We start from the raw sequence: 26,662 nt of genomic DNA on the forward strand, positions 1-26,662 counted from the left end.
AGTTGCCTCTTGAAAAAGTACCTTTGGAATTACAAAGACTAACATATATCTTTGTATTCCTAAAATTATTTTCAAGTTTTCCAAAAATTATTTCCTGTAATAATTCAGCTGCTATAAGGTGGGCATAACAACAATGCAATTCAAGGACCGTGTGTGGCAATACCAGCATCTTTTTTGTGCGTCCCAGGGCCTCATTACAACAAGGAACTTCTGTGTGTTTTGAAGAATTCTTGGTGCCTTAAGCACCCCCTCTACTTTCTATTAAAATTGTCCAGTTAGAATTAGTCAGACCTATGAGATTTTTTTTTTTTGACAAATACTGATATTGTATGAAGCAAAAAGATATATGATCACTGTCCATTTTCTTCCTATCCCAGAAAATCCCAGTTTCTCAAGGCATAGAACTATTGCAACTTGTCCTTGGCTTTGAAACAAAAGACCCCCTGATTCTGTCCTGCATCCTTTCTAATGTCTCAGCGCTCTTCCCATTTGTTACGTATAGACCAGAATACCTGCCAGAAGTTATTGTCAAGGTAAATGTTTTCTATTACAGTCAGTAAACATTGGGTTTCTGGAATCTATTTCACTGCTATGCGGAGACACGAAGAGAAGGACATTCAGCTCTGTGCCTGCTTGAACCTTGATAACAGAAATTCAAGCGTGTATGGAGTCTCTCCTTCTCCATGGAAAGTCCCACAGAGTCTCCCTGCCTGCTTTAATCTCAGAAGTTGAAATCCAAGCATTCACAAAGTCTAACACACATACACCCCATGCACAGAAAGGAATTCTGTTTGAGATTAGCTGTAACAGTGAGTGCTGAGATCATTGTCATTGAATGAAGTAGTCACTTGGGCATCTTATTTAGCAATTGCTTCACTCAACAACCCAGACCATGGTTATAGTTGTGGTCATTAAACAGGGACTACCTGTATGTCATTGAGATTAGAGCGGAAATTTTTAACTCGCAGGTTGTAAAGAGGAAATAGGAAGAGTTAGCTTATGTAAGCTAACACTCTTCCAGGTGTTAACTAAAAGATTCAGGTCAGTCACAATTAACACTCTTCCAGGTGTTAACTAAAAAAAGATACAAGTCATCACAGGACACAAAACAAACAAATCCAGCAAACACAAGCCTCCCAATATCTTGTGCCCTCATCCAAATGCCCAAGGAAACAGGTATTTAAAGGAAGCAGGGCTCAAATTGCATGGAGAGAGGGTGGGGGAATGTAACATATAATATGAGACTCAATTTCATTTCTGTGTGCAGAATATACAATTTCTTGGGTAATAAAGAAGGGGCTATTTTAGTTCTAGACGTAGGCCATGTTCCATACAACACATTCGTATGTTCAAGGTAACTCAAGTTTTTCAACATTCTAGGATAGGGAAAGGGTTTTTTTGAATGTACTGGAGATCAAGAGGAAATAATCCCTGTAGCCAATGTTGTAATTGACTGATTATCTGAGGCTCAAGTCCAGCTGTTAGTTTTTAAATTGTTCAGTGTTCATATCATTTGATTTATACTACATGACTGATTTTCCCAATGTGTTCCTATGTTCCACCACAGGCACAGAGAGGGATTTAGTATGCTTAATGATGTATGAAATTGTTTAAGAACTCCAACAGAAGGTGCTGGAATCACAATCTTTGAGTGCAGCAGAATTAATATCTGCAGAGACTGCCTCCCCCTCTCTCCTGGTTTCATTAGTGAATGAGGCCCAAGTTGCCTACTTAGGCAGACAGCTTTTTCAATGTAGCCTTGGAATTGTGAAGCAGTGCTAGAAAAGATTCACTAAAGTATATTATTAATTATTTCTATGAATTTGCTTCGCAGGGAGAGGGGAGAAAAACATGCCCATGATTTTGTAATAGAAATCTTATCCTAAAATAAAAATAGGAACAATTTAATCATTAAATAATTTTAGGGGGCAGCATTTTACATAAAGAGAAAATACGTTCCCATGAAATGATTGGTAACTTTTTGCTCTTGTTCTCATAGCTGTTTGCCTCTGTCACCTTTGAAGTTGTAGAAGAAAGCAAGGTAAGTTCACTTCATAAATGTGAGGATGAGGTTTCCTGGTGAAACTGCAGAGCAAAGTCATTTTGATTATATTAGATCTATGAAATCTATATTGAGACTATGAAATAAGAAGGGTACTTCAATGGCCAAGCTCTACTGTGGCCAGGGAAAATAGGATTGAAACACTTCAAACTGTGAAGTTTTTATTTGTAAACCACTCAGAGGCATATACATATAATGGGTGGTACAAAAATTTGGTAACTAAATAAATTAAAGCATAGTGGAAAAACAAAAATTTGAGTAGCCATTTTTGCAATAATACTAAATTTTAGAAACAGATTTCATTCATAGAATTTCCACTGCAAAGCAAGTCTTATACAACAGGTATTTTTATATTCAATATACAATTAAGTATCTTGGGAATATCAATTTTCTACTAAAAGTAAACATAATGAGCTGTGTAGGTAGTTTTGAAATCTCAGACACTAGCATGGTTGCTGGGGGGGAAATTGTCAGGTAATAGTTTTAAGAGCCTTGCAAATTCTCTATCCCTTCTTAAGAGCAAAAGCAGAATTCACTGTAAAAAAGAATTCCAATAGCTCCCCCTGTCATGATCAATGATAAATGTAGGGCATCACGTTAAAAGTTCTGCCATCATTAGAGGTTTGGATAGGTTTGTTCTCCAAACCAGGGCAGTTGTGCTAGAGTTCTACAGAAGTTTTAGAAAATTGCTTTCTTTTAAAACTGTTTTGGATTATTTTACTTAATAGCTTGTAAAATGTATTAAATTCTTAAAGAAGCTTTGTTTGCTAAAACAGGTAGAATACAATGCTGCTTTTAAATTGAATTTGTCTGTCCAGGCACCAAGAACCCGTGCAGTAAAGAATGTGAGAAGACATGCTTGCTCCTCCATCATCAAGATCTGTCGGGATTACCCTCAACTTGTTCTGGTATTCAATTGCATTTTATTCAGCTTGAAACAGTTTTTCTAACTTGAGCTATTTTGGAGGTAGCTATTTTTAGTCGATGTTTTAGAGCTCACTAAGATAAGCTCTTTGTTTGTAGTCTGTAGCAAAGCAAGTTTAAATAATAGATTTTTGTTTGTTTTAGTACAAAAAGAAATCATGATTGGTTTTTGACTTTCATTAGTGTTAGAAGTCTTAATGGAAGTGAGAAACAGGCCAGCTTGGGTTTTCAAGAATAATTTGGTTGTTTTCATAGCAAGTACATAGTTATGAATTATCTTAGATTACAGTGTGTATGCAGTGTATCTATGAAAATGTGGATGGAGCTTTATAACAGCAGATTGCAGTTCTAGAGCCAAACCTTAAGAGAAATTCAAATAAATTCTAATTTAGAGAAAGGCAATGTGAATGGTGATCAGTGGATGGCTAGACACTAAAAATTAGTTGCTGGGAATCCATAACAAATTTCCTAGACATGTTTTATCCTATGAACAATGTGGCAATACTCTTTAAATATACAAGAGGTTATCAGACCAAAAAGGATCAAAACTCAGTTTGTCATTTCAGACACAAAATGTTTGTAGAAGGCAGATCCTTAAAACTAAATTTTAAAAATTAGCGGGGGAGCTTCTAATAAGATCAGATCCTGTTCTTATTGGAACCAGTTACCCAGATTCTCTATTTCACTGGATTTGTTCAACCAGAGGTTGGCCTGCCATCTGTTAAGCACACCTCAGTTTGGATCCCTGTATTGAGCAGGAGATAGTTCTCAAAGGCCTAATATGTTCTCATCTAACTCTCTGATTGTATGGCCTTTGAATTGTGTGGCCTTTCAGCGAAACATAAGTGATAAGAGACTTTAATTCTTTTTTTTTTGAGGGGGGGTGCACATAATTTTTATTAAGAATGTTTATAATAGTAACATTTAATACAAACTAAAAGAAAATAGGAGTAAAAAGTGCAAGAAAAGAAGAAAGAAAAAGAGAAGAATAAGAATAAAGAAAAATATCTAAAGAGCAAATTTTCAAACTTTATCACAACCAGCATAAACAAACTCTTTGCCCTCTCTAAAACATGTCAGAACTGAACTGGAGGTGGCTCTTAATCTTGAAATATTACTTCTTGTAGTACAAAAGATATCCTTGCAGTTAATGTTGTATGGTGTTTTCACTTAACCAACAGTTGCTTGAATCTGTTAATTATAGCCTAACTTTGACATGCTGTATAACCATGTGAAGCAGCTGCTATCAAATGAGCTGCTCCTGACTCAGATGGAGAAGTGTGCTCTCATGGAAGCCTTGGTCCTAATTAGCAACCAATTTAAGGATTATCAGCGGCAAAAAGCTTTATTGGAAGAGCTCATGGCTCCTGTTGCTACACTTTGGTTATCTGATGAGATGAAAAGGTATGAAAAGTTTAATCAAGTCCCCTGATAGTCTCCAATATAAAAAAACAAAACCCTACAGATCTGTGCTGGGCTTTGCTATGAACACGTATGCAGTGATTTTAATTCATTGTGGTTGTGCATAAGAAATGCTTTTGTGCAGGCATTTATTAAAGCTTTCCTTGTTTTGAGTTAAGTGTGCAGGAAAATGGCATTTATTAAATGTTATTTACCTTTAGAAATTTTTCTAATCTAAATGTTTAAGTTGCCTCCAGAATAAAGTGGAGTACAAAAGAGGAAAGAGATACATGTCTTTGGTATAAGCTTCTATTGCTACTCCTCCCATTCAGTTCACAACTTCCAGCTCCTTTTCAATGGCAGGATCATTTTTGGAAAACTCACCACACAGTACTGTAGAAATGAAGCCTATCAATTCAGTTATTCTGATTACCATTTATTTCCAGTTTTCAGGAGAGTTTAGAAAAGCAGAGTTCCATGGCAGTCATTTTATACCTGTGATGGAATATTATTGCAGGAACTGAGAATTATAGGCAACTCCACACCATTTACAATATATGAACTCCATGGGTGCATCAAAGATATTTGAAAGTTAACAATGAGAAGAGAAAATGTGCTTAATATCGATGGATGATGTTGATAAAAATAGTATGGAATGTGTGGGCTTTTTCCACTGACAATCTGATATGGTCGAAATTTATTTTTATTTATCGATGTCCTGCCTTTATTATTTTTATGAATAACTCAAAGCAGCGAATATATCCAACATACTTTTGTCCATTTATTTTCCTCACAACAGCTTTGTGAGGTGAGTTGGTCTGAGAGTGAGTGACTGGCCCAAAGTCACCTAGCTGGTTTCATGGTTAAAGTGGGATTTAGGTTAAAAGGATAAATGGCTAACTTATTGTGAATAAAAATTGATATCTTTCATCTTTTACTGTGAGAAATTAAAATTAAGAGACATGCAAATGCAAAAAAATGCAGACTTGTATGCAAAGAAACATAGGGATCACCTTTTTCAATTTTAAAACCATTTTCATAGAAAATTGCAAGAAAGGCACATAGAATAGTCCACTGAGTGAGATACTGTAGCAAAGTCATTTATAACCCAGATTGAGATTAGATTGTAGACAGGATGATGTCTAATAGCATTATTTTATGCATACATATTCAGAAATCCATCCTGTTCAGTTTAATGAGGTCCTTGTTTGGATTTCAACTTATAAATCTTTTTATCTTAGTTTGCTCTAATCTGTCACTAGATTTAAGTAACATCACAAGTATTCATGGATCTAACTTAATAATAGTGTTTCATGACAACTAGCTTCCATAGCTGATTAGATTGAATTGATTTGTTTGAAATGAAATATGTTTGTGGCTCTGTTTTCTGCTATCGCACACAGAATTCTTATGAATCCTGAAGTTTTTATCCGGTATGTTGGTGCTGATAGTAGGATTGTAGATCCCAACGTGGAAGATCCCTGTGGTTTGAATCGTTCCAGAGTGAGTATTAGGTTGTCAGAAAATATGGAAATTAGAAAAGGAGATTTGATCATAACACTGAAAATTTACCTTTAGTGAGTAGTGGATAGTCTTTGGAAATACAGTAAGTATGATGTGTGATCTGAACACAGATATGCTTAGATCTACACATGCTTTTGGGCAAGACGAAATCACAGTAGGTCTTTTTGGTTGTCTTTCTGTTTGTGTAATTTTAAGTGGGCCCAAGTAAACTTACAGTTATTTGCCTTATCTAGGTGCTAGTTGGAAGGGGATTACCTAAATACTAAAATATTTCCTATTGCATAATACCGTAATAGTTGGCTTCTTTCAAGATGGGACATAATAGACCTAAGCTCATTAATCTGAAATTCTTAGATTTGCTACTTGCTTCTTTTCCCACTATTTGGCATATATAGAATATTAACATTGCCTCAGTCAGTTTGTTGTTCTACAAGATCTTTTCAGAGTTGAGATATGAGCTTCCCTGAAGGGCACTCAGTTTTCCTTACAAGAAATTATCTTTTTATATCAGCTAAATATGCTCAGGCTTTCTCAATTTGGGTTTTAAATGACCCATTTATATAAAGCTATGTTTTGTGAAGAGCCTAGAAGACCTTGGAATGTAATGATAAATAGGAGAAGAGAGACGACTAGAGAAGGCTCTAGAATAAGAGGAAAACGTGAGTATGGATAATGTAAGTAATTTCTGTGTCTTTTACTTTCTGTATAGATAAGCTTTTGTGTATACACAATTCTGGGAGTTATAAAACGATCTCGTTGGCCCACTTCCTTAGAAGAGGCAAAAGCTGGAGGATTTGTGGTGGGATATACGCCTAATGGCAATCCAATCTACCGTAACCCCTGCTCAGTGCAGATCCTGAAACTTTTTGACAACTTGCTTGCTCTGATCAGGTGGGTCAATATGACACAATTCTCGTTTCATAGTCAATGTACTCCATACTTCCCCTTAAAGTGAATGGTAGCATCTGTCGAAATATTTTATAGTAAAGAGTAGAGTAGAAGAAAGAACTCTTGGCTTTAACCTGCCAATTGGACTATATGTTTTGTGGGAGTCTTCCAATTTCCCATAACAAAATTAAGACTAGCTTTTCTTAATAGTCTTTGTACATTTTGAATCCTGTCAGTCAAGTCATCTCTTCAGTCTTATATGATAACTCTTTGCTTCTCGTGTATCTATTGTTGTTGAAGGATTTTGTGTATGAAGCCTGTAAGTTTGTCTTGAGGGAGTAGGGCACTATTGGAAAATATCTTGTGGCTCTCTGTATTTGAGCAGCCTCTCTGCTGGGAATATTTTTTGTGTGTTTATCTTGAGGGAAAGAGGAATAATCAAATGAAACTTCAGTACTGATCTGATAGTACAGTCTCATATAAAATAAATTTATCTTCCATAACTTTGGAGTGGAGAGTATCATTCCAAACTAATTCAGAGGAACAATATTTACTTGTATGCAGTTTGCTAGAATGACCAGATCCAAAGAGAACAGTGTTCCTGCACTTCTAATAGTATTAGCTTATGTAGTTCCTTTTTTTTTTTTTGGCCAGTATTGGAGTGAAAAGGGAGTTGCTGCATCAGGCACAGCCTTTTTAAAGTGAAAGATAAGAGTTTTTGACCTTGAAATGGTGGCTTCTGTTAGCATCAGTTTTGCATATGTGCCTATCACAAGCTTTAAGATTAAAACTCTCAGCCAGCTGTATACTCTTTCTCAGAAGCAAATTACTGAATTTACCATGATGACATCTGAAAAGATACGACTGAAATTTAATTGTTAATCTCTCCAATTGGATTGTTTTATTCTAGTGTAAGTAAGATACTTTAAAAGAAAATGGCTTTACAAAATATGATGTCAGATAAAGAGAGATTTTTCCTATGATACATTAAGATAAGCCATTATAGGTAAACTCTGTAATATATTACATTTTTGCTCTAGTTTCTCTACTTTCAGTTTATTCATTTTTTCCCTTAGCTTCACTGTTAATGTCAAAAAAGGATCTGTTCCTCTTTTAGGGCTTATAATTACTAATTACTTTAATCTTACAAACAGTAAAATAAAACATGCTTTACATTCCTTTGTCATGTGTACATAAGAATAGACTTATGTACTCTATAAACTGCATATTTGAAGCAGACTTTTCTAAACTGATATTCATGAAATAATCACCTTTACTATTCATTATTGGATCTCCAAATGATCTAATCATATTATCAGTACTTGTTCCCATTCATTCATTGTAACAGAACAATTTTGGGGTGAAATGTTATTTGGGTTAACATTCATTCAAAATCTTGTACAATTTTTCTTACAACTCAACCCTGGTTCTTCTACAACATAACATGCATTTTCACTAACCTATCAATTCCTATTTTCATCCATACCAAACAATCTAGATGACACTAGTTCAAATAATTTGATATATACCCTAGTTCTTTTGCCTTGGTTCACAAAAATGGGATGTATCATTTTTTTCCTTAACAAATATTCATTGACATCCTCTACCATGAATATCTTGTACAATCCAAGTTGTAATCATCTACATCTTGCCAACAAATGTGAGGCGTAACGTTGGGTGTTGCTGCCCATAGTAGCTCTAATATAATAAATTTTATCAAGATAAAGCAAGTGTACATTAGATTACCATTCTTAGTTGGACCTATGGCACAGACAGCATTTCCTGTTAACTGTAAGGATAAAGTAGTGGTCATGTTTGACACATTCTTTCACAAGCACAATCAAAGCCAGTTTTTGTTCCAAACATATGTATACTTCTCTATGCAAACTAGAATAACTAATCCAGGGTTTATCTGATTAATCAGCATACTGTTGCCTACATTCCACTAACTAGGATGCATAATCCACTATCCAGGTAACTATAAGGTACAAAATAAAAGCAAAATTCAGTATTCATGACTGTCTCAATTTGCAGGAAACAAGCAATATGGGTGCCTGTATGTTTGTAAAAACAACGTGAGTCTTAAGTTGAGAAGTGTTAAGTTGGGAAACTTCAAAGATGATAGGATAGACCATTTCATGCTACAAATTTTGTATCATTTTATGTCCTTATAATGTATTCTTTATAAAGGAAGCCCCCTATAATATAGAACTATGGTTTGAGCTAGAGCAGGGGTGTCCAACCTTGGCAACTTTAAGACTTGTGGACTTCAACTCAGCTTTGCTGGCTGAGGAATTCTGGGAGTTGAAGTCCACAAGTCTTAAAGTTGCCAAGGTTGGACACCCATGAGCTAGAGCCTTCCTCTTCTTTCATAGGAAAGTCTTTCAGAATGTGTTTTTATCCCTATTCTGAAGCATTGCAGTCTCATGTCAGCTGATATTTTTTTCTTGACATAATTAAACTACAGAGGCATCTATCCTCCTTAATTTAAATGCCTCGTATTTGTGTCTTGGTGGCTTTGGTGGAGGTAAACTGTGCTTGTCCACAACTGGTTCCCAGCTTAAATCACTCCAGCTTGAATGAGAAGAGTTGAGTAAATGGCTCTTCTTTGGGTTTCTCACATGGAAATTTGGGTTCTGTGTGACAAGTGAAGTTCTGAATACAGCTAACCATTTGCAAAAAAAAAAAAAATTATGAGTATAATATAAACTTCCAAAGCTGTGTCATTGGGAAGAGAAAAATGTATACACGTCACAAAACTGAACTCAATGAAGGCTGTTTTATTTAGGGAATCTACTGCGGTGCAGTAAAAGTTGCTCTTAGTTGAACTGTTGTGGTGGCTGCTTATTCACATCTTGTTGGGTGTTTCTCGGGTCTTTTCCTTTTCTGTTGTCTGAAGGAAAAGTATCATTAGTAATTATTTCTAATACACCTTGTAGTTTAGTTATTGCTGTCTTTTTGCATGCTTTAATTTGCTAAAAGTAGACCTTAATGCAGCATTTGGACTTCCAGAGTAGAACCTTCATTGTACATATTAACCCTCATTGTACATATGAAGGGGCCACACCTTTTCTTGGGCTTGTAGGTAGTACCCAGGTTCAAGAAAATGGTCGGCTAAATTAAGTAATTAACACATGATCGATTTCTGTTTCTGATGCACGCGTATCTGTGAGCCTACATAGCTATAGGTGGGCCAAGAAAAGGCTTCCTCTCCTTTACAGAGCTAAGGAGTTACAGGTCTTCCTCACTTAATCATGACAGTTGGGAGCAGAATTCCATCACTAAGCAAGGTGGTTGTAAATTGAAAAGATGTATGACTACAATGACTTACAATCACATTTGCAGTCATTAAAGGCATCAGGCATGATTATTAAGGGTGATGTCACGTGATCCCAGCTTGTGACTTCCTGATTTTGCTTGATGGAAGCCAGCAGTGAAGGTTGCAAATAGTGGTCACATGGCCATGGGACACTGCGACGACTTCAGTTTTGAGGACCTGTCATAAGACCCGTCTTTCAGTGCTTTCATAACTTTGAGTGATCGTTGAACAAGTGGTCATTAAGTGAGGACGACCTGTATAGTACTCATGGCAGATCCAAAGCACACCTGCTTCAGATTTGAGTTCTGTACCTTTTAATTAGAACTTTCTTGGCCAAAATAACAGCTACTTGGACCTGTTGCACAGAACTCATAGAAATTTGTATGGCAACCATCTCCCTCTAGGCCTGACTTTTATAGCCTGCCAGAAAATCAAATCACATGCATGCAGATGCAGAATTGTTCTGTGGTCACCATGCAAATTATTCTTTAAATAACCTGTAGAGGCAATCTAACTCTTTTACCCTGATTTTCCTTCCTGCAGCCACCATTCTGATATTATGAAGATGCAGGAACAAAAGGGAAGAGGGCAGCCGAGGAGACTGGATGAGGAACAGGAGAGGGTATTTTAAAGGGTCAGCAAGGTTGTGCGAGCTGGGTTAGGCTACTCTGAAAAGGATAAGGAAATGCCTTCCGGGCAAAATTTACATCTTTTAAAATGGCATTGTATGTGTGATCTTGATAAACATCCAAAGTGGTCCTGAGTATCATAGTCTTTTCCTACACAATTTGGGGACATGTAAAACACATGAAGTAAATTGATGGCATTGCCAAAATGTTCACTGCCATGCTATAAATTTAATTGATATTCCATTGAGTGCTATCTAGCATGGGAAAAGAATTTGCAGGTCAGTGAAAGGTATCTTTCAGTGACTGTTCTTGAATTTTGCTTTCCCCTGAAGCTAATGCAGCAACTTTCACTGTTATTTCAAATATCAAATCTTTTTCAATATCAATTTTTGATAGTTAAAGTATCAGACACACACACACACACACACACACCATTTTGATTGCAGTATATGTTTAGAAATACTGACTGCATTAAGTTGTAGTCAGTCACATTGACAGAACATTAAAAATATGTCTTCAGCTCTTCGGCATTCTTCAACTCCAGAAGTAACAGAGATTAATGTGACACATTTAACTTAGCCTCTGACAAACTCCTGTATCTTACTGATTTATTTACCAGGTTTACATCCCTCCTGTCCTCTAGGAACTTAAGATGATTTACATATTTATTTGCAACAGTACATGCTGTTCAATCCAATCAAACTCAAAGCAGTTTACAGCTCAAAAGCAATACCATGTAACATTAAAATAAATGAGACCACAAACCTAACAAAAGAGCAGCTGTTCAAGAAACAGCTACCACATCCATATCCATAGCGCAGAAGTGTTCCTTATCACCAATCTGGAAGGAATTAATGGCTTTCCCCCAAAAAAATCTAAGGATGAGAGCATTCTCTTCATCACCCCGCACCCTCCAGTTTTTTCCTAGAGCAATACTCTTGTGAGGATAGCTTTACTAGTAAGCTTTGAGGAGGATATATTGTTTCATGCCAATGCAGACAGTATTACTCGTGCTTTACATATGCTGTCCAATGCGGCTCAATCTAATGTTGGTCAGTTCCACGAGTTTGGAAATCCTGTTCTATCTTTTTCCCAAAGGTGCTTTTTTCAAGAGGCAACTGGACTTTCTGGATTTTCTTTGAAGACATTTCGCTTCTCATCCAAGAAGCTTCTCCAGAGCTGAAGAAGCTTCTTGGATGAGAAACAAAACGTCTTCAAAGAAAAAACCTCTTGAAAAAAAGCACCTTTGGGACAACGATGACCTGAATGACTGAGAATCTCCATAGACATATTCTGTCTTTAAAAAAAAAAAAGTCTTGGCATAAAAGCCAATTTTATCTATTGCAATATGATTTTAAGCCCCTACTCTGGTGCTTAAAGGCTTAACCGAAAGAAATAGTCACTCTCTCTTCATAATGTGATGCTTCTCCTTTCTTGCAGCCTCTGTTAGCACCCTTTGAAATGAATGGGCAGTTCACACCTCAGAACTATTGTTCCAGGCCCTCTGCAAGCTCAGGCAGACATCGCTGCAATTGGTTTCTCTTTGGTCCCGTTTCTTCACAAGTATATAGAGACTTCTTTTAGAGACTTCTAAAAATGACAGCTGAGACTCTGGAGAGCAATTGGGAGGCCTGCCCCTGCCACCCAACGACCTAGTCCTTTCTTTCCCTGCACCCTCTTACTTTGGGGGATTGCTCCTCTAGGGGGAACAGTCTGAGTTACCCTTGATCGCCTCTAGCGGCAGGCACAGAGGCAATTTTGGCGAAGGCTGTTGGGCCCCTTGGCTGCAGAATTTGTGCTGTGTGCAGTTACCGAAGCCCTGAGTGGAGGTCTGAGGTCTCAAAAGGAGAGAGGTAGGTGAGACAGAGACCCTTCCTCCCCACTCAGATGGTCCATCCAGCTGCTGAGGGGTCCCTCTTTAGCCTGGATGGCAAGAAAGAAGTCACCCTAGGCTGAATGGAGGTTCTTCCCTGGCAGCATGGTGTGGTTAATGCAGAGTTGTCCTGCCTTTCAGGGGGGGCATCTTTCTGCCACAACTTTGCTTATAGCCTGTGAGTGCATTCATGAGCTGCTGCATTCTGTCAGAGCCACCTGCCATTCTAGGCACCGTGACCCATCCTTAGGGAGGCAGTGTGTCCTGCGTGGGTCCTTGCAGCCAGCGCTTCAGAGGGCCAAGGCCAGGCAAAGTGGAGCAAAATGTTGCTTGGAGTACCATGAATCCTCCACACAAACTGGAGATTCCTCCATATGCCCAAGGCAGGGACGATTTTTATTGGTAAGGAAGGGGGATCCCATGCACAAGTGCTTGGTCTCACCTTCCTCCTCACCAGATACAGGAGCTGTTTACAAGCTGAAGGCGGACTTCCACAGGGTAACTCTTAGATACAACTTGTGATTGTAAAATATCACATTTTCTTCCAGGACCCACAACAATTTGTATATGCCAGAGTTGGTGGCTAAATTGGGAGATAACTATGCAAAGACCTTAGACATGATGGAAGTGGAGAAGAATAACATCCTTGGTAAGTAGCTACTTCTTACAGGGCGGAAATGTCACTTGGCACATGAGTCCTCAACTTACGATCATAATTGAGCCCCAAATTTCTGTTGCTAAGAGAGACCATTAAGTGAATTTTGCCCCATTTTATAACCTTTCTTGCCACGGTTGTTAAAGGGAATCACTGCAGTTGTTAAATTAGTAACACAGTTAAGTGTTACAGTTAAATGAACCTGGCTTCCCCATTGAACCTGCTTGTCAGAAGGTTGTAAAAGGGGGTCACATGAGCCCTGGACACTGCAGCGGTTACAAATATGAGTCAGGTGCCAAGCGGGTGAATTTTGATCACGTGACTATGGGGGTGTTGAATGGTCGTAAGGTGAAAAATGGTCATAAGTTAATTTTTTTCAGAGCTATTTTAACTTTGAAGAGTCACTAATGAATGGTTGTAAGTCAAGGACCATCTGTATTAGGCTGGGCCAAATGATCCAGCCGAACCCAAACCCAGAACCTCTGATTTTCCTAAGTTTGAATGAGACAAATTTCAGGTGGTCTGGCAAGGCAGATATGACAAAAAATATGCCCCTTTCTCCTTCTTCCTTTCGCAGTACGGCTTTCCTTGCTTTCAAGTGTAACACGACCTATCTAATCCACATACCCCCTTCTCCGAGTCATCCCAGCGCAGTTATCACATGCAATAATGCCTCTGTTTAATGGGCTGTTTGAGGAAAGAAGACATCCATAGAAGCTGAAAGCACATTTGTGATATCAGCTCATAGCCAGTGCAAAATATATCATTTGGGATGATATAGATCTCTTGCATAATGATATTAGTATATAAATGACAAATTTATGCAAATCAAGTAAATATAATTTAGCAAAAAGACCTCATCCAGATTACATTGTATTTACCAAATCCATTATTACAGCAGAGAATGTTCATATAGAAATGTCCACTGTATTTCATGTGCACTAAGCAAGGCACTGTTTTGCAGTACTTTACATGACTTTTACGGACTTTCAGTTTTTTAGAATTTAAGTTTAAATCTGAACTTTTCCTTCCAAAATCACCTTGGGCTTGACTTCTCTAAGTTGCTAGGAATTCAAATTCTTGCTTGCCGTTTTGTATTAGATGTGGCTTTTTACAGGAAGAGATTTAGCAATTTATACTGGTTATCAAAAGTGGAGAAACTAGTCTTGCAAAATGGTGAGTTTTTAATCCATTTTAGCAAGGACAACAATGCCTGTGATTCATCTTTGCAAGGACAACAATGCCTATGATTCATCTTTGCAAGGACAACAATGCCTACTCATTTTCTGTAAGGTCTCCTCTTGCAGTTAGGATCCTGACAGACTACAACAGCTAATAGTCAAGTCTGCATCACTTTTGCTTTTAATGATCTCCACCCCAAGTACTTTGGAGGGATGTTACTTCCTTTCAAACCAAAGCCAAACTCCCCTCATAAATTTACAGGTCTGTCCGGTTTTCTCAGGAGTGTATCTCTTTATCCTTGGCTACTGGCAAAATAATTTTACAGAGAACTGTTGAAGTCTACTTGCATCAGTCACATAAACTGCCTGTAGCAAAGAAATGAGCACTACCAGCATGTGACTGGTTTAAAACTTGCTTATCCCCAGTCAAAGTATTTTTTAAATTATCATGTTTATTCAGCCCCAGCTCCCCATCTTTTTAACAAATAAGGTAGAAACTGCTAAATAATTTGACTTGATAAGTCTTCAAAAAACTCAAGACACTAGCATTCTTTCAAAATATTTGTGGTATGCCCATCACATTCTATTGAACAAGTTAATTGTATATGGGACAAGGATCTGAAGCTACTTCTGTTTTACAAATAATTTTTATTATATAAAGTTTGTAAAATGCAGATAAGCCTGGAAAGATTTATTTTCATTTCACAAATATTATGTCTGCAGGATATTTCTGCTCTAAATTTATTTGGATTTCAGTGCATCATGAATTACATTAGTTTTCAAGCAGGTAGAAGTCTCCACGGACATGATTATAATTAGTTATTTTGTAAAAAGAAAAAAAAAATCAGGAAAAAACATTGTTTTGTTTATAACTGCACTCTGAAAGCATCACATTTCACTGCCGCTTCTCTCAACTTTTAAGTTAAAAGCAATCATGCTCCAAATTGACCTATTCCAGACATCCACAAGTAAATTTGGTAGCCAGAACTGCTTTAGGTCACTGCCTGAATAGATGAATCTTCCCACTGGGAGATTGCTGACACTATTTCCTCTTTTGTTAGGTCTCCCCCAGCCTTTGCTGGAATTTTATGACACTCCTGTTTACAAAACAGCCTTGGAAAGGATGCAGGGGTTCTTCTGTACACTCTATGACAATTGGTAAGAAATCCATAGATTTTTTATAATGCTATGTTACTTCACATGTGGGCTTTCTGTTACTTTTCCACTATGGGAAAAGGAAGGTCTTTCTTTGACCCAGCTGGATTTATATGTTCTTGGAACTGATTGTTATAACAGCTATAACAAGAAAGAAATGTAAGTGGGCTAGATGGAAATTGGCCTGATCCAAAATCCCAATTTTACTTTGCGCAGATAAAAAAGTACAAGAAAACTTTTCAAAGCAGAGCACCCTTTCGCTCTTCTGCCGAATGTATAATTTATTCAGTTCTAGACTGTACCTTTTGAATTGCAGTTTCCACATTCTGGGTAGTGCTGGCTCATCCATGCAGCAAGATTTCTATGTTGTTGAGGGTCTAGCAGTCGAGCTCCTCAACTCAGCCTTCATCAATCTGGACAATATTCCTGACTACAGACTCCGCCCTTTGCTTCGTATCCTTTGTTTGCTTTTTATTTATAGTTCTTCCAAATTTGGGGTAGGGGTGTTGGAAAAAAATCTGATTTATGAAAAATTCAGAGATGAGTGCATCTGCCTGTTCTGAGATATCTGGAAGCAAAATTGTTTTGTGTTGTTCGTATCAGTTCAAGAGCAGAAATTGCCATGACTGGATGAAACTAATGGTTTTCAATGGGGGAAATACAGATGTGTATTTGTGCTGCTCCACTTCTTTAACTAGTTTCATGCAAGGTGTTTTTGTGAAACCTTTGGTTATCTCCTGCCCACCTGAATACTACGAATCTTTAATCTGCCCTATACTTGGACCTCTGTTCACCTACCTACATATGGTAAGGAAATGCTGTGTCTGAGAATACTGAAAGAGAGAGTTAGTTTTTGGTGGTGAAATTTTGAAAATGTTAGCTTAATTAATTAGAAAAAACCAAGATCACACCTGTTCTTGGTTTCCTGGTATTTGTCATAGAGCTATTATACTTTGCTTAAGCAAAGGATTTTGCTAGATGTGATGTTGTGACAAACTTCCTAGAGATATTTTTGCATATGATTGGAAATGACCAAAAACACAATGACAGAATGCATACTCCCCATGTGTTTCTCTCATGTTAATAGATACAAGTTACTATTGCTCAAAGCTTTAGCTTATAAGAAGCAGATCTTGGTAAGGATTTAAGATGATCCCAAACTTAATTTGGGATGCTTTCTTTATTAATTTATAATATTTTAGCTGTTATTACCTGCTTATAGTATACTTCAGAGTTTTTGACGACCCGGAAGCATATTATATTGAAAACAGTGTTGTGTTGTTGTTTCATAACAAGTACTAAGAATAGATACTGTCTTGGGGATATCAGTAATACCATGTAGTTTTCTCTCTCTGGCCTTAAACTTCTGGATAAGTTTTACATGGAATGTGAGATCATCTTTATGCCCTATAAAGCAGAGTAAATTGAGAAGTGTTGGCCACTGAAGTAGCCAGTGAAATTCATACTATATAAAATTAACCTCCAAAATACTTAAAACTCTGAAAAATGCAATGATGTTTTGTAAACAAAGATTTCAGTGCTTTTTATAACTCTTGTAAAGAACAGAGTAATAACCAAAGGGGAATAAATTAGGTAACTTCAGTGACTTGCATAATGTGAACAGGTCACTTGAATTCAGTTTGTTCTGTCACTGAGTTTGACATGGTTTGGTGTAGAACATTCAAAGCTCCAAGTATACAGTATATAATTGAAATCCTTTATGTCATATTGCTTTTTTTTTGCCAGAGGCTGTCTCAGAAATGGCAAGTTATCAATCAGCGGAGTTTGGTTTGGTAAGTAAGGCTTAAACAAGAGGAGAGGACTGCTCTTTGAAACTTACATTTTATTTTTTTATTCTTTTTTTGCATTTTGTGCCTGAAGTAGCCTTTTCTGAAAGGGACAACTATGGTCATAAAGCAGTAAGTTTTTCTAAGACAATGTCAGAGTAAAGTAGACGAACAAAAATGTATGTACTTTTGGCGCTGACAGATGTTTTTGCACGAAGTACTCAAAACTAAGGTGGCATAATGCAGAAGCTTTTCCCTAATTGTGTTCTGTCTAATCTCTGATTGTGGAAACACAGAAGATTATCAACACATTAACTTACCTGAACGGCTCATTTGGAAGATGTTTGGTTACCTCAGTCTCAAACTATTTAGAGCTTTTAAATGTTTGAATCAGCCCTCTAAATTGACTTAGCAGTGAAACTATTTTTACAAAATAGAATTGTTTGTTTCACTTGGTGGCTAGTCCTAGACAACAACCTACCTATCAGTTAAATTTTGACAAGTTGAATTTTTTTAAAAAAATATAAAAATATTTTATGCCACAGATGCTGCTGATATTATATCTCAAAGCTATGATCCTAATCCTATTGCAATCTCATTTAGAACAGGCTGGGCATCACTATATGGAACAGATGAACCATCTTTCATTAATATTTTAGTCTTGGTAATATGATAATATTCAGCATCGGTTGTGCCTCTCAGATTTCTGTTGTGCCCCTCAGGTTACTATTGCCATCCTAAAATCTGTTTCCTTTATTATTTAACAGTGATGAAGATACAGTAGATGACAATCCAGAATCTCAAGAGATGTTGGAAGAGCAGCTGGTTAGAATGCTCACCCGAGAAGTTATGGATCTAATCGGTGGGTGAAATGAGTCATATATGAACACAACTCCCTAAGCAGAAGGAATACTATTAGTATTTTTACAGGGATTTAGATATTACAATACTTGACAGTTACCGGATTGTCTAAGTATTCTCTCTGTTTTATTTTCAAAAATGCTATTGTTCATCTTATCAAGATGTTCCTTTATCAGCGGTAGGTTAATAAGATAGGCCTAATTATTTGCAATCATTGTTCTTGGAGGTTGATCTTCAGGATGAAAAGATTGATAATGATAAATAAGCAGCAAAAAAACATCAGCCATTTTCTACAGCATATTCTTTGCTGCTAAATGCGAGATCAAAATTGCTTGAGAGTATGCCCTGCAGTGTGCGATAGTTTAATAAGGAATTTCTCAGAATACACATTCATGTAGAGCAGGGGTAGTCAACCTTTTTATACCTACGGCCCACTTTTGTTATCTCTGTTAGTAGTAAAATTTTCTAACTGCCCACTGGTTCCACAGTAATGGTGATTTATAAAGGAGGAGACAAAACCCCTACTGCCCACCATGAAAGCTGGAACGCCCACCAGTGGGCGGTAGGGGCCAGGTAGACTACCACTGGTGTAAAGTCTGGCCTTATTCCTTCCTTCTTGGCTTTTATCACTTGATTATTATGTCCAAAGCAAACTTGAACACTTGGAATTCCATGCTCTTACCATGGTGATTTCAGAAGATGCTTAGAGGAAATAATGCTCCGAATCACGTTTTATTTTATTCACTTAATATAAAAAAGGATTGCATTCCTTTTTTTTTAATGAACTGGGATTTCCAGTGAAAGATACATTTCAAAGTTTTGCAAAGTAAAAATTCGATGATATTGAAAGGAATTCTTGAAAGCATCATGTCTCATTGACTCTGATATTTATCTTCTTTTGATGTATTTGTAGCTGTTTGCTGTGTGTCAAAAAAAGGTGCTGAGCAGAATAATGCAGTTACTGCAGATGGTGATGGTAGGTAAATGTCTTGTTCATTCTGCTGCCCTTGAGATTTGAATTGAATTAGCCCTACATGCATAAAAAGTTTGTGGCTAACTTACTTTTAAGAATGAAGTTATTCTTCTTGTTCTATAAATACCTTTAGAATTGCTAACCACTTCAGTAGTTTAATTATTAGCAAGGAATCAAAGCCACACTTCAGGAATCATTGACACAATATTCCAGCCCAAAAATGGATGTAAGAATGTTAATAATCCATGGCTCCAGGAACAGTATTTCTTCGCTGCAGTTTTTTTTTTCTCAAATTGATTATCCCCAAAGATCCATATTTTGGCTCGCTGTTCTGTAGGTCACCTGCCTCCTCTTGACACTTCCTGGTAGTGTGACTTCAAGATAAACAGAACTATGAAGAAATACATTTGTCTATGTGTCCAGCCAGCATTTTTGATGCATCTGTGCCTTGTTCAAGGAACAGATATTCTGATCGAGATATGGTTCATAATGAATCTGGTTCACATTATTTTCCCTGATAGATGAGGAAATGATGTCCACAGAGGTGACTCCATCAACCAGCTCTGAGCTCACTGAATTGGGCAAATGCTTAATGAAACAAGAGGTAAGGAAACTCTGGTTCAATATTGTCTTCATTTTATTTGTGACAATTGTAGGATTCACTTGAATTCTCGAAAATATAAAGTCTGATAATAACTTCTTCCTGCTTCTCATTCTTTGGGGGAATTTGTTCTTTTATTTTAACCTCTAATATATATATATATATTAGAATAAATTCAGATGGTGAGCAATTCTGAACATCTTTGTTCAAAATAGATGATAAACAGACAGACACATAGACATACACATAAATGCAGTCATAAACTGTCATATTGTATGATTATATCCTTTAGCAGCAGAAATCACAAACAGTCCCAGTTGCCATCATAACTGTTGAGGTAATTCCTGGTTAGGAGAATGAGCGCATACAGGGAGACGTATTTGAGAGAAGTGTTTGAATATGAGTGTATCTCTGTTTCCTTCTGTTGGAAAGTATTGCCGTTGCTCCATTTCTTCTAATTGACTGATATTACTGGATTTAATGTAAGTCTGTTACTGAACTGTTTTTGACACTGGACTTTGATATTTGGATTATCCCTGGATTGAAAAACTGACTGATTTACCTGTGAATGATTTTGGATTGCTTATTTTGGACTTTGCTTAAACCTTTCTGGAAGTAAAAACGTACATTTACTGTACAGTGTATCTGTGTACTGTGTGTGTATTACTCTCTTCTGAGACTCAGACTAAACAACCCAGGTTTCTGGCTCCATCTTATGGCTGTTTGAGAAACCACACCTGATTGCATGCTCTTGCATTCCCTTAAAGATATAGTACTAAAATGTTTATCCTGGTTTATATATTTCTAACCCAAATACCTGTTAGGTGACTTACATTCCTAACAATAGCCCCAGGATCATGGAAGCCATAATGTGAGGACTTCACATGACTCCATTGTAAGAACAGTCAGGAATCCCTGGCAAGCAGACTAGTGGACGAGAGCTACAGGCCAAGGGGTTGCTGTGGGAGCTAGGGATCATGGGGCTTGCTAGCAGCACTACTTGGCAGTGGCCTTCAAGCAGTCTTGGCCCACGCCACTTTTCCCAGCATTAAGCTCCATGTTCCCTAGTGCCCACTCACAGAATTAGCCACCTTACCCATAGCTCTCAACCGCCAGCCTGCTTCCCTGGGAGCCCTGCCTCTTCCTAGACAAGAAGATAACAAAAAATAAACTGGTGGTGATAGGGTGGCAATCCTGAATGCAGGCGGGCCTGCATTTTTATCATGACTGCAGGCAATGCAACGGCTAGAACAGGGGTGTCCAACCTTTCACCTTCCCTGGGCCACATTAGAAGATGAAAATTTGGTTTGGGCCGCACATAAAATAACAGTAACGATACCTGATCATCCAAAAAAACCGTAGAAAACATAGTTAACATATTAAATTTATTTGGAAATGAAGTTAGTGAGATGTTTTTATTATTTATTAAAAATTATTTATTTTTTATCACGGTTTATTTTCTGGCCAAATTTTGCGGGGGGGGGCGGGGGGAGAAAGCTTGCCCGCCTCGCGCCTACCTCTCCTCTTGCAAATGGCCCGGCTGGATGAGGCAGGACTGGAAGGCAGAAGCAGCGGCGGGGGCAGAAGCAGCGGCAGCAACAGCAGGAGGTGGCGCTCTGACGGCACCCGCCTTTTCTGTTGCTGCTTGGCCTGGCGCTCGCCTCGCCCCGCCTCGCGCCTGCCTCTCCTCCTCACTGGCTCTGGCACGAAGGTTGGGGTGGGCACTGGGCCGCATTACAAGGTGACCTGGGCCGCATGCGGCCCCTGGGCCACGGGTTGGACAAGCCTGGGCTAGAACGTTGAGGATCAGTCATAAATTCTTTCTCCATGCCATAACTTTGAAGTTCCTGAATTAATGAGTATAACTTGAGGACTATTTGTAGACTCTCTAACTGATTCAGCAAGGCCTTTCTTCTGTTTTTGTAGAAAAGAAAACACATTCTTTCTCCTGTAACCTCATTACATTGCCAGTTACATTCCAGCAACCCTAGAGAGATCCCTGTAGAAAAAAAAAGTCTGTAAACTTAGAAATTACACATAGAATATTCAGTACAGATCTGCTTTTAAATAAGTACATATACTCTTAAAAGCTATTGCTTTTGTGAAAAAACTTTTAATTTATCATGAAAGTCTTTTTATAATATGGAAATATTATGGCCAGTTCTGTGGGGAAATAGGGTGATTCATTTTTTTTTTCTTGATTAATCTGACAAAGAAATATATTTCTGTGCTTCATGAAACATCTAGAGTTCCAATGTACTTTTTAATTCTGCCCTATAACTAAGAGTGCCTTGACCTGTAAGACAAAAATCCTGTGAGTCTGTAAGTGGCCTAACTTCGTTTTCTTTTTCTCCAAGAATGTCTGTACTGCTCTGCTAATTACAGCCTTCACATCCCTTTCCTGGAAGGATACCTTGTCCTGTCAAAGAACTACCACCCAACTCTGCTGGCCGTTGCTCAAACAGGTACCTCGATACTGAGTTTAGCAGGATACAAAGTGGTGAATGGGATAAAAGGGTATTGCATTAAGTAAAATAGGGTTGAATATCAGAATTTTGGAAAAGAGCCCCTTCTCCCCATCTTGCCTCACTTCAATCTCTCTGCCATAGGTTCTCACAAAGAATATGATGATCCCTGAAGCAGTGATCTGGTTTTTCACAAGTGTACTGAAAGGGTTACAGGTTCATGGGCAACACAATGGCTGTATGGCAGCACTTGTCCACTTGGCTTTCCAGATCTACGAAGCTTTGGTAAGGAATTGGGGAGAAAATCCATTCCCAGGTCTGCCATCTTTGTGGTTTAGTACCACTCCAAATCCAAGGCTCATTTTGGTGGGATGCAAAGTTTTGAACATATCATTTAGTGGTTAATTCCCCCTTTGGAAATAGCCGTTTCTCTTCTGGCAAAGATCCCTCCTGACTCTTCTTTTTTGTTATTTAAAGCGTCCACGCTATGCTGAGTTGAAAACAGTGATGGAACAAGTCCCAGAAATCCAGAATGATTCCCTGGAGCAGTTTGATTCCAAACTACTCAACGTAACGCTTCAGAAGGTGGCTGATAAACGGCGGAAGGACCATTTCAAACGCCTAATTGCAGGCTGCATAGGGGTAAGACATGATATCAAGCAACAGAGAAATTATCTCATCTCTCAGGATAAGCAGGGTGGTTTTTTTTTCCCCTCTGTTGACTTTAACCAATGTCAGAGCTTACCTTTTCAGCCCATTAGTTGTGACTCAGGTTGCACAAATCCTAAATTGTGATGGTAGAAACATTGGGTACTTGTGGACATCTAACCATGTAGCCTTTACTATTCTAGGATTCTCCAGAATGTATTTTTCCCCTGTCGTCCATGGCTAATTACCTACTCCCTGCTTACTGCTATAGAATATATAGCATTTGATACTTTGTTTCTGGCTTTGACTGACTTGAAGTTGATCCAAATTAAATTCAGCACGTTGAACAATCTAGGATACAGGAACAAGACACGTCCCCACAATTGTGAGGGGATCATAACACTGTGGAGTGGGGGGGTGGGAAATTCTACAATGTTCGCAGAGGCTATTCTTGTTGGAATATTTCTCTGCATCTTTTACCTATTCATTTTTGTTTTTTTTACAGAAGCCCCTGGGAGAACAATTCAGGAAAGAAGTCCACATCAGAAATCTTCCATCTCTTTTCAAGAAGATGAAAGCACCCCTAGGACAAGACGTTTTTGAGAACAGTGAAGAGGAAATTCTCATTGCCCTCTTTGAGCCATAAGCTGAAGACACTTCCACTTTTTCCTCCTTTATACTGTGTTTCACAGTAGCCATATTTCCTTTGTTTACTCCTTTCCTGAGCCCTGATACAGTTCCCACTGGCCTCATTCTCCTTTTGGGAGGGGGAGAGATTTTCTAGCTCCACTTGCAGCTTTACTGTATAACTTTATCGTTTTACTGTTGGATGGTGGTTGCTCAGGCATTCCGGTCCAAGTGTCATTTGGCCAGTTCTTTTACAAACAACCCTTCATATATACCTATAGTATTTGACCGAGGAAGGGAGAAAGTTCTGCAGCCTCTCATTCTCTCTGCTCCTTCTCCTTCAGGACACCTGTACTGTTGCTGCCTCAACATGACACTAATAGGAGACTCCTGCTTCCCTGTTGGAAAGACACAGCTTGGATGAAGAAATGCAGTTGTGCATATTGAGTGTTGATGAATCACTAAGTTACACTACTCAAAAGTTTTATTATTTTTATTACTTTTGAGAAGTAGCATTGGCCATATGTTCCAGCAAACCAAGTACCATTGAGAAACTGGAGTGAAAACATTTTTTAAAAAAAATTCAACCAAGCCTCAGGAAGCCTCAGATTAAACATCCTCTTCTTTGCCCTACAAATATTGTTGAAATAGGTATTCTAGCTGCAATCAGTCCTCAACTGTCAAAAGTCAGATTTTTCTAAACAAAAAGAATTCAGAACTATTTTATACTGGTTTAAAATAACTTATGCTGAAACGCTGCCCCTGAATGTAGAATGCAGTACAGTTCAGGATAATTTGGTTCAGTGTCTGATGGTACAGAATGCCTCCAAGCCAGGTCTTAAGTGTTTGTCCGAGAGAGCGATAGAATGTGAGCATAAATTTGCCAGATTTTAATTTTCAGTCTGAAGAATTAGTATCAAATAGAGGGGCTTTCCTTAGTGGCTGCTGTAATAGCTTGACTACAGGTAGAACCGAATGGTGTTTTTCAATTAAGCGGCTTAGTAGTATACACATCTGGTTACATGACAGAAAACAGGTCTTAATATTGATATTTGGATCCTCACTAATAGCCAGACTCCAGTCTGATTTGTTTATAATCCTGATCTCAGCGTAACATTTATTTAAACCAAATTTTGTTAAATAGCTTTGGAATCCTGCCTAACTGTATTTATTGTGTCTTAATTACATTTCAATTTACTGTGCCCATAAAAGACGCATTTAAAACAAGTGAGGGGTTTTGTTTTTGTTTTTTTTGTAGAGATGTTGTATCTGAAGATGTCTCCAAATCAATGTCAGTAAAAGTCTCATTTTATACAAACATTGCTGTTCCTTTGCATTAATTCTTTTCACACCTTTTTTGAACATCACCACCACGGCTGCTCTCTGGGTCAAATACTGCAATTATGAAAATTGCATACTTAATGCAAAACATGCTACCCTGACTCAAGCACTGCTGTTCAACACATTAAAACAGCTGCATCCTAGAAGGCTCAGTCAGCTACCCCAAAACTCTACTTGACTGTGCATGCACAAATATTTTCATATAAACCTTTAGTAAACTTTACGCAAACAGTAAGCATAGGCTGCAAAGCTTGCAGATGCTTTAATGCTTCAAGCTTTTGTGTGAATGCTTTGTCTTGCTTTACTGAATATAGTCAAATACTTTATTTTTTGCACTATAAGACACTCCAGAACTTAAGACACATCTAGCTTTTGGGGAGGAAAACAAGAAAAAAAAAACTGCCTCTGCATCCCAGCATCCATCCGATATTCATCTGGCTCACATCCTTGCAACAAACAGCCTGGTCAGCTTCAGCATGTTATCGCAGCCCCAACATGGGGCTTGACAGGGCTATGCTCCATTGCGCCAATCACCAGTCAACTGAGCTGAGCTAGTGGCGTCATTGGAGAATGCTGGAGCCTTCGCTGTCGAGCAGCTGATTGACAGATCAGCTTCCCAGAACATTGCCAATCAGCTGTCCTAGGCGGGAATCACCGCCTTCGCCATTCACCATTGCCACTGCTGTTCAGCAGCGATGATTAGCAGCAGCAATTGGCATCAGTGGTGATTAGCTAGACCAGCTAATCGGTGGTATTCCGGGAGGCCGATCCAAACTGCCAATCAGCTGCTCTGCAGCAAAGGCTCCAGTGTTCCACAGCAGTGGCAAATGGCAGCAGCAGGGACAGGCGGCGATCTCCCTCCCTGCGCAATATTCGCTCTATAAGACGCACAGACATTTCCACCCACTTTTTAGGTAGAAAAAGTGCATCTTTATAGTGCAAAAAACGCCGTACATTATTTTAAGTTTGGGCTAAAAATTAGACATTCTTATCAAAGTTGGGCAATTCCAGTTTTTGGAGGTTGGAAACAGGATAGTTCAATAAATTTAAAATAAAAATTTTGATGACAAAGTAGCACAAGGAACTACAGCAATTCATGTCCTGTGCCTTCTACTCTTCATAACGTTATATGCTACCAAAGGTACTTAGCTCGCATACTTCAAAGACATACACAATAATATTCCTCTTAAGAGAAGATTTCTTGCAGCTTAATTTTTCTAATTCAACTAGTTTATCAATAGGCATTTCTCTCCTGTTTCAATTAGAAATTCTGTATCAATGAATAATGGATTAAACTGGAAGGATATTCGGGTTTTGCCAGAAAGTAGCTTAAACGTACTACCTTAACTTTGGAAACAGTTGGAATCTCAAGAGAATACTTAGGATGAGAGGAATATTCAAGGTGGTATTTCCCTCCTTTAAACAGAGGCATGTGTCCCAGTAACTAAAAGGTAACTTTTTAAAATAAATGTACTGACAGAATGTTAGGAATAAATATTTTAGATCAGCATATACTGATATTATGCATAAATGTACTAATGACAGCTAGCAGGATTAAAATTCTTAAAAGAATCAAGTATTTTCATGGATATTGACGCAGAAAACTGTACAGCCCAGACACAGATTAACTGACTTGGGGATTTTTTTGCTGACTCTAGGAACTATGCCAGATCATGAAACTGTCATGGTATATAGTGCCAGATCAGCAAAAAGGTAGTATGTAATAGGTGATCCACTACACAGCGGTA

The 26,662-nt window shown here is 38.0% G+C and overlaps 1 protein-coding gene and 1 long non-coding RNA gene across 2 annotated transcripts in view; both read left to right on the forward strand.

Annotated features, from left to right (window-relative positions):
- Nucleotides 1-24,888, forward strand: part of XPO5 (exportin 5) — a 39,126-nt gene extending 14,238 nt beyond the window's left edge. Inside the window, exons 15-32 of the mRNA XM_026695547.2 lie at nucleotides 378-533; nucleotides 2,000-2,041; nucleotides 2,881-2,970; nucleotides 4,191-4,390; nucleotides 5,791-5,890; nucleotides 6,621-6,802; nucleotides 13,169-13,269; nucleotides 15,518-15,614; nucleotides 15,928-16,064; nucleotides 16,321-16,418; nucleotides 17,358-17,404; nucleotides 18,166-18,260; nucleotides 19,173-19,235; nucleotides 19,754-19,836; nucleotides 22,191-22,298; nucleotides 22,443-22,583; nucleotides 22,776-22,940; nucleotides 23,452-24,888. Of these exons, the coding sequence (XP_026551332.2) occupies nucleotides 378-533; nucleotides 2,000-2,041; nucleotides 2,881-2,970; nucleotides 4,191-4,390; nucleotides 5,791-5,890; nucleotides 6,621-6,802; nucleotides 13,169-13,269; nucleotides 15,518-15,614; nucleotides 15,928-16,064; nucleotides 16,321-16,418; nucleotides 17,358-17,404; nucleotides 18,166-18,260; nucleotides 19,173-19,235; nucleotides 19,754-19,836; nucleotides 22,191-22,298; nucleotides 22,443-22,583; nucleotides 22,776-22,940; nucleotides 23,452-23,592 (2,046 nt within the window). The 3' untranslated portion in view covers nucleotides 23,593-24,888. The remainder of the gene's footprint in view (nucleotides 1-377; nucleotides 534-1,999; nucleotides 2,042-2,880; nucleotides 2,971-4,190; nucleotides 4,391-5,790; nucleotides 5,891-6,620; nucleotides 6,803-13,168; nucleotides 13,270-15,517; nucleotides 15,615-15,927; nucleotides 16,065-16,320; nucleotides 16,419-17,357; nucleotides 17,405-18,165; nucleotides 18,261-19,172; nucleotides 19,236-19,753; nucleotides 19,837-22,190; nucleotides 22,299-22,442; nucleotides 22,584-22,775; nucleotides 22,941-23,451) is intronic.
- Nucleotides 20,965-21,768, forward strand: LOC148127639 (uncharacterized). The gene is made up of 2 exons (XR_015744025.1): nucleotides 20,965-21,091; nucleotides 21,638-21,768. It is a non-coding gene; the product is annotated as an uncharacterized LOC148127639 (long non-coding RNA).
- Nucleotides 24,889-26,662: the final 1,774 nt, after the last annotated feature.

This window comes from Pseudonaja textilis, chromosome 1 (genome assembly GCF_049901715.1).
Source record: "Pseudonaja textilis isolate UNSWEBS1 chromosome 1, rPseTex1.2, whole genome shotgun sequence".
In the NCBI taxonomy this organism is placed as follows: Eukaryota; Metazoa; Chordata; class Lepidosauria; order Squamata; family Elapidae; genus Pseudonaja; species Pseudonaja textilis.